Raw genomic sequence first — 8,417 nt, 5'->3', positions numbered from 1 at the left:
CTTGAACTCAGAAATCTGCCTGCCTCTGCCTCCCAAGTGCTGGGATTAAAGGCATGTGCCACCACCGCACAGCGAAACTCAATTTTTAAAAGGTGCATCTGTTCTTGTTGAAACCCGAGTGAGAGTTCCAGGGATCTGCAGAGGCAGTACCACCACTCTTCCCAATGCCAGAAACCTATAAACACCATTTCCTACAGATTCAAGTTGGGTTCCATCCTCCTGGATGGGCACAATACTGGTCAGAGGTGCATGCTGAGGCAGAAGCAGGGAATTCTCTGAGAGTCTGAGGCCAGCTTGATCTGTGGGATGTGCTGGGGTCCCTGGGGAGAGTGGAAGGGGGAATCTGGGGCATGGTTGAGATGATCAAGATACACTGTTTACAAGTATGAAATTGTCAAGGAATAAATAAAACACATTCTATTAGTTACATGTAAATTAGTAAAAAGAACACAGGTGGCTGGGCAGTGGTGGCACATGCCTTTAATCCCAGCACTAGGAGGCAGAGGCAGGGAGTCTTGCCTGTGGAGGTCACAGGATAACCTTTGAGAGTTGGTTCTGTGGCTCCAGAGACTGGACTTGACTGCTGGGCTTGGCAACAGCAACCTTACTCACTGGCCCTCTCTTCTCTATTTTAAAAGAATTTTTTTTTTTTTGAGTATTATAAAATGGGGAAAAAATGGACTACAAAAGGTAAGAGTGGAAAGGAAGGAAGGACTTTACGCTAGGCCAAGGGGCTTATATTATTCCATAGGATTTTTTTTTAATGTGCTTTTCAAACATTTATTAAGCTAGGCCAGTGGCACACATCTACAATCCTAGCTATTTGGGAGTTTAGCAGGACCCTGCCTCCAAATTAAAAAGGTAAAAACAAAAGATGTGTGGATGTTAGGCAGTGGTGTCACACACCTTTAATCCTACCACTTGGGAGGCAGAAGCAGGCAGATTTCTGAGTTCGAGGCCAGAACTGGTCTACAGTTCTGGTCTACAGAGTGAGTTCCTGGACAGCCAGGGCTACACAGAGAAACCCTATTTTGGAAAAAAAAAAAAAGTTTCAAAGCTTAGAATTATAGACAGAAAATGTGAGCCTCTGTTTAAGCACACCACTGTTGGTGTACAGGACAGATCAAAGCAGACACTGAAAGGAAGGAGGCCAGGGAGGCATGGACAACAGTTCCTCTGAGAACCATGAGGTTAGCACTTGGGAGCTGAGATAGGGGGATCACAAATTTGAGGCCAGTCTGAGCTATATGAGATACTGTCTTAAAAAATAAGTTAATTTATTACCTCAATGTAATTAAAAATATTTTAGGTAAGTCAACAAAGACCTGAACTAGGACACCACTAGCATGGGTAGAATTGGTGACAGAGCAAATAAAGTCTTAGCTAAGTTTAAACGTTCCGTTCGAGGCTGAGCTGTGCTTACCATGCACACCGCTCTGAGGCTGAGCCTTGGGATAAGATAAGTAAACACAAAAATAAGGAATAACTGACGTTGACTCTTACTGGCCGTGTCTCTTTAGGAAAGTTACTTCCGAGCTTTCATTTGTTCATCTGAAAAATGGGAACACAACTTCCTAGACAGGTAGAAGTAACTGACAAGATGAAATAAAATTATATCAACACCTCATTGAAAACTAGCATAAACCAGTCAATCAACAAATACAAGTTCCCCTCTCACCTTCTTTCTACTGTCTCCTCAAAACTTATTTCTCCCTATCTCCTTTGGTAGGTTCTGAGCTCCCAGAAGTCAGGGGCCATCTCCTCTCCTCTCATTTCTGTGTCATTACAGCACCCACCATGTAAGATATATCCAATCTGCCAGGTGGTGGTGGCGCATGCCTTTAATTCCAGCACTTGGGAGGCAGAGGCAGGTGGATTTCTGAGTTCGAGGCCAGCCTGTTCTATACAGTGAGTTCCAGGACAGCCAGGGCTACACAGAGAAACCCTGTCTCGAAAAACCAAAATAAATAAATAAATAAATAAAAGGCACATCCAATCCGTGTTTACTGGGTGGTGAGTGAAGAGTAAGTTAATGCCCTAATATGAGGAACTCAGTCCTTAGGTAAAAGCTGACCCTGGCTCTCAGATCAGCTTCATGATAGAAGTGGTTTGGTCACAAGTGGAGAAAGTCCACAATGGCCTCCATTAATGCTAGAAAATACCTCTGAGGGGGCAGGACTCCTGCTGGGTGAGCAGGAGCTGCTGCAGCTGGATGCTCTTTGTCCTGTGGAGAAGGAACTAGTGTCTGACTGACTTCTATCCACTTGGCCTTCTGGGGGTGACAGAGCAGAGCACCTCTGCAGCTTCCTTGTGCTTTGCTGGGAGCTATAGCTCTGGGGCTGTGCTGCCGCCAGTGTCTTTGTGCACAACAGGCTCTGCCAATGGGTTTATTCTCTGTGATGCCCCATCCAGGCTCACTAAGCCCTGGATCAACTGAGACAGGTCCCATGCTAGGAGAAGGCTTGGGAGTCTCAGACTCCATATATCACCTGGTTAGTGGTCACAAAGCTCTGCATCCCTGACTCCTACTTTAAAGGCAGGGCCTATCACTACTTAGGGGAGGCAAGCTCCTGACAGGAGGGTGAGTGTTGGAAATAATTTACACAAAGTGCCTTTGCTAAGGCGATCACTAAAGTGGCATTTCCACAGTGCTTATGGGAACTGGGGTAGCACTAGACAAATGCAGGGCTAGTCCTAACACCTGCCTCTCCCACCTCAGTGTCAAGGAAACATCGTCAGCTTGATTCAGAATGGAATCCAAGCCACATGCAAATAACCCTCCCAAGGCAGTCTCATTGATATAGCCAATTAAAGAAATTATTTTATATATATATGTATGTATATGTATGTGTGTATATATGTATATATATATATATATATATATATATATGAATGGCCCCAGCTACCATTTGGATCACTGTGTGTTCACAATGTGTGCTCACACTGTGTGCTCACAAGGCTTGCAAATCTCCCAATACTCTGGAGACTTGCAGAAGTAATTTGTACCCTGATCTTGGACCTGGGGGCTTGCAGCACAATTAAATGTGTATCAGGGATAACACATCAGCCAGAATCTCTCTGAGTACACGCTTACTTTACTTCCCTTTGGGAAGATCGCGGTGGGGTGTTGGGTAGCTAGACTATTGGCGCATGTGAGGCTTCAACAAAGCCAGGCTACATGGAACAGATCGTTTAATTACAGGAGCATTCCTCGACCCAAGACACTGCTCTGTGAACCTCCCACTTCACACACAGAGAATTCTGCTCTGTCACTGCGTCTGCAGTTCTTGCTGCAGCCCTTCCTGCAGATTCCTTTTGAAGCAGGTGGAGGGGAAGGTAGAAGCTAGAGGGTGGTGGTAGATGAAGAGAGGGTAGAGGGGAAGAAGAGGAACCAAAAAAGGAGCCCTTCTCCGAACAGGGAACAAGGGATATATTTTTGCATTACCTAGGGAAAGCAGATGGAGGAGAAATAGGAACATGGAGGAGAGGGAGACTAAATAAAGAGCACCAACGACCCCTTAGGGCAAAGCACAGGCTCCACGAGGCACTCACTCAGACTGCCCAGCTGTCGGATGACATTTGCCAGGGTGATGTTGGTCCTGCATTCCAGCTCACTTGTATCGCTAGGCAACGTCTGACGGCACAGGTGCCTTGGCTCGATGCTCCTGGTTACTAACGGCATAGTGGACCTGCTTCAGGCAAGGTTCTCAATGATGAAAAACAACCTAAAAGAGAAAGAACAGGAAACTAGTACTCAACCACAGATCCAAGGCACACTAGGGCTATGCAAGTCTCTTCCTTTTCTTTTGTGGTGTTGCTCTGATCTGAATCAATTACACAGAGAAACCTTGTCTCAAAAAAGAAAAAAGAAAAAAAATCCCTTTCCCCTCCTCCTATCTTCTAGTTCAGGCAGCTCATCTTCTTTTCAAGGCTTACTAAGTCTTGCTATAAGTTTAGAAATTCTGAACTGGTGACATCATGAAGGCAGCATGGAACCTTAAAGTAGCAGTTATTGCTCTAACCAGTAAGAACCCTCCAGGCAAGGGAAACATGATCAGAAAATAGCAGACACAGGTATCTACACCAATAGAAATCAGATTCTAGGCCACCAGCTACAAGGTTCAAAAAACAAAAAATGACCTCTGTAACAGGGGATGCAACCCAGCTGGTATGGCACTTGCCTAGCATACACAAGGTATATAGGTCTGACGCCCCGCCCCTAACATGTCATAAACTGGACCTGGTGATACACACCTGTAACCCCAGCATTTGGAGGACATGGGAAGCAGGAGTATGAGCAGCTTATGAGCATCCTCAGCTAAGCAGAGAGTATAAGGTCAGACTATGAGCAGATTTGCCTCTGTCTGGTCATCTCCACAATGAAGTCATCTGCCAACAGTGATCCATGGCACTGGTAAGTCTCTGGTTATCACTTCTCTCTCTAGGTCTTCCTGGATGGGTGATTGTTAATGTACAACTAAATACTAGCTGTGGACTCCCTCCCCTCAGCTCAGACAGTTTCCAAAGCGAAAGAATGCCAGGAAAGAATGCCACAGCCTGGGACTGGACTGAGGCTGCTCACCTGTGGAGCGAAACACTGACTGCCAGAGATCAAAGACTGCTGACAACCAGCTCACCTCTGTCCGGAATTGCCTTTGAAGTCCCTTCCTCCGATCTCATGTTTATGTTAAAAATTTTGATTGTTGTTGGTTTCATTTTTTGCCTTACTATAAAAACACTCTGTACCCAAAGTAAAGTACACCTTGATAAAGCTTTCTTGGTGTGCGTCTCTTTGTCTCTCCCACCCTCTTATTTCCACAGGTCCTCAATAATCTCCAGTCCGAGACAACCCACGAATGTGTGGGCTCCACTGGCCAGACCCCCACAACTAGCTGCCAGGATCTATTGACACTACCAAGTTTAGTCTGTAAACTGTCAGAATAAAGGAAAATCAAGGAAAAATTTACATGTTCAATATGTCAAAAGGAATGCTAAGCCAACTGTGCTTTTCTTCCCCGGTCCTCTCTTCTACCCAGTGCTCCTCTCCTGAAGTCTATACACCTGGGCCAAAGACCGGTAGTAACAGCAGGATGTATCTGGAACACATGCAGATGCCTTCCTATTGCTGCTTTTTATCTGGTGCCTAAGCCCTTCCTCAGAAACACCAGCACTTCAGGTTTACATGGAGCAGTCATTTTAGATTTTGATTACCAAATTCCTACATTACTAGTTTAGGAGAAGCCCTCCTCCTCCCAGACCAGGTTTCTCTGTGTAGTCCTGGCTGTCCTGGAACTCATTCTGCACACCAGGCTAGCCTTGAATTCAGAGATCTGCTCACCTCTCCCTCTTGAATGCTTGGATTAAAGGTGTATGCCACCACTGCCAAACATTGGGAAAAGGTTTTATTCTCAATAAGGTGGGTATGACTAGAACAGTCAAGTCATATTGGACAGGTCTTGTTTTTGTATCTTAGAAAACCATAAAGAGGGCTGGAGAGATGGCTCAGTGGTTAAGAGCTCTTCCAGAAGTCCTGAGTTCAATTCCCAGCAATCACATGGTGGCTCACAACCATCTATAATGAAATCTGATGTGCTCTTCTGGTGTACCTTAAGCAACAGTGTACTTACATAAAACAAATAAATAAATCTTAAAAAAAAAAAACATAAAGAAATCTAAAATGTCTGAGAGCCTTTGTACTCTTTTAGATCAAATGAAAAGGCATAGAAGCAACTACAGAAACTCAACTATAAATTTCAAAGAGGAGGAGGAACCCACCACCACCACCATCACCACTACCACCATCATCATCATCATGACGTGTACTCACATCAAATCCTAAAACATCAGCTTATCACCAGACAAGTTGCCTGCAAATACAAAATGCCTAGACAAGCTAATCACTACAGAGATTAAAAGCAAACCAACACAATGTTGCACCAAAATGAAACAAAAACCCCAAACTAACAAACACACAGAGAAGCCGTGGAACGTTTTGGAACAGGCTGCTCCTTGTTATGGACATTCTGATCTGCTACAAGTAAAAATAAAACAGGAAGCCAGCAGCCTGGGGGACAAGATTTCCTGTCACCAAGAGCAACAACATAGGAACTAAAAGAACCAGCTGTTTGCGTCTAACTTTGAACCCCTCTAACGGTCACTGTGAGGCAGCTGTGCCTATCTTTGGGGTGCAGAGGTGTTTCCTAAATACTTGTCCACTGTCTTAGGAAATGACTTCCATTCCATTTCTCTGCTAAGATCCCCCTTTGACTCGACAGGTTTTTAACACTAACTCCAGACTTTGCAGTTTAACTCTTCTACTTAAAGCAAATAGTACTAAGATGCACACCTACACTTAATAGCACATGGTGATTAACAGAACACAGTATAAAGAGTCTAGGAGAAGGGGCTGGAGAGATGGCTCGGAAGTTAAGAGCACAATCGGCTCTTCCAGAGGTCTTGAGTTCAATTTCCAGCAACCACATGGTGGCTTACAACCATCTATAATGAGATCTGATGTTCTCTTCTGGTGTGTCTGAAGACAGCGACAGTGTACTCAAATGAATAAAATAAATAAATCTTTAAAAAAAAAAAAGTCTAGGAAAGGAAGGAAGGCAGGATGTTAATAGAAGAATGTTAGGCCAGTGAGATGGCTAAATGTGCTGCCAAGCCTGAGAAGCTCAGTTCAAGCCACCAGCTTCTGAGGCTTACTGCTCTTGCAGAGAACTGAGTGTGGCTCTCAGCACTTAACACAGAGGCTCCCATCTGTAACTCCAGCTCCTGATGCTGCCTCTGGCCTCCATGCGTACCTGGCATGCAGGAATTACATATACATGTATACAGGCAAAACTCACATATAAGCAAGTTGTCCTCTGACACCTTCATATGTGTGCTCTGGCATGTGTGTGCAATATATGTATGTTTAGGTAAAACAATAATACATGTAAAATCAATCTTTAAAAATAAAAGACAGAGAGAATGAGAAAAATGTTAATATCCATCAAAACAAAACGATCAGAAAAGCAGATATGCTATTTCTTTTAAAAAGATTTTGTTTTGTTTTGTTTTGACAAGGTGTGGGGGCCTATGCCTTTAATCTCAGCATTTGGGAGGCCAGCCTGGCCTATATAACAAGAGACAGCCAAGGCTAGATAGAGAAACCCTGCTTCAAAACAAACAAAAAACATTTCTGGGGCTAGAGAAAGGGCTCCGAAGTTAAGAGCATGTGTTGCTCTTCCAGACACGGGTTCAAGTCCCAGCACCCACCTTTTTCTGGCCTCTGGGGGCATTGTACTCACACATGCAGGCAAAATACCCACATACAAAAAATAAAGATAAAAGTAAAATAAATATGGGGGATAGAAAGGAGATTATTTTTCAAAGACACCGAAAAGAGACAAGATACCCTGCTATATGAAAGTACCTGTACTAAATGCTCATTTTTCTTTCAGATAACCAAGGACTAGTTGTCTTCTATGAGAGAAGTATGAAATAATGCATAACCTGAAACGCACTTGTAATTTGACAAAAGAAAAAAATCCAGCCGGGTAGTGGTGGCTGGCACACGCCTTTAATCCCAGCACTTGGGAGGCAGAGGCAGGCGGATTTCTGAGTTTGAGGCCAGCCTGGTCTACAAAGTGAGTTCCAGGACAGCCAAGGCTATGCAGAGGAACCCTGTCTTGAAAAACCAAAAATGAATGAATGAAAGAAAGAGAGAAAAGAAAGAAAGGAAGAAAGAAAGAAAGAAAGAAAGGAAGAAAGAAAGAAAGAAATCCTACATTTGATGACAAGCTTAGAAAGAGCAAACAGACTTTCAGCCTTTACACTCTCCATGTCATTTCTAGCTATAGAAATAGATGGCTTGTGGAGTTAGGACATATATCAGTTGGTCTCTTGACTCTGATACCTCATAATTGTTATCTTCAACAATTTTCCTAAAGACACTAAAAAATATATCCAAAATTTCCTCTATGGAGCGTAAAGGGATGGGATAGTTATTTGTAGTTCCACGGATCGTAGGCAAATCTTCCTGTTGAATGAATTCTATTCATTGGTAAATATTTAAAATCACTTTAAACCATGGACATATTACATAGTTGAATGCAACATTCACATAAAAAATTTAAAGATGAAACCCTAGACTTCAATGAATTTGATGGGTTTTCCCCTGAAGTTGCCCCTAGCTATATGCTCAGACCTCCTGAAATACAACCGTCTCTCTTCCAGTCTCTCACAACTGTGCTCCTCATCTGAACAACAGAACAAAGGGAATGATTAGAGTGACTGTTTCCTCAATTTTCTTCCAGACTGTACTTAAGTAGCGCCACTGTGGGTGTCCTGGAGAAGTTAGTCTCTCACACACAACAGGTGCCGGATGACATTAGGCTTTCATTCTCATGGGCTCTAGTCAGGGCAGCTCC

At 43.7% G+C, this 8,417-nt stretch overlaps 1 protein-coding gene across 4 annotated transcripts in view; it reads right to left on the bottom strand.

Moving 5' to 3' along the window:
* Positions 1–8,417, bottom strand: part of Wasf2 (WASP family member 2) — a 60,902-nt gene that overhangs the window by 15,559 nt on the left and 36,926 nt on the right. For 2 of the 4 annotated variants that reach the window (XM_031378958.1, XM_031378960.1), the window contains exon 2: positions 3,553–3,725. In XM_031378958.1, coding sequence (XP_031234818.1) covers positions 3,553–3,682 — 130 coding nt within the window. In that variant the 5' untranslated portion in view covers positions 3,683–3,725. Of the gene's footprint in view, positions 1–3,552; positions 3,726–4,140; positions 4,213–4,254; positions 4,279–8,417 lie in introns of those variants that run through there. The other 2 variants (XM_031378961.1, XM_031378959.1) reach the window with 2 other exon arrangements.

Source organism: Mastomys coucha, unplaced genomic scaffold, assembly GCF_008632895.1.
Source record: "Mastomys coucha isolate ucsf_1 unplaced genomic scaffold, UCSF_Mcou_1 pScaffold18, whole genome shotgun sequence".
Taxonomy (NCBI): Eukaryota; Metazoa; Chordata; class Mammalia; order Rodentia; family Muridae; genus Mastomys; species Mastomys coucha.
The sequence above is the reverse complement of the archived record's forward strand: the minus strand, read 5'-3'. Positions and strand labels throughout refer to the sequence as shown.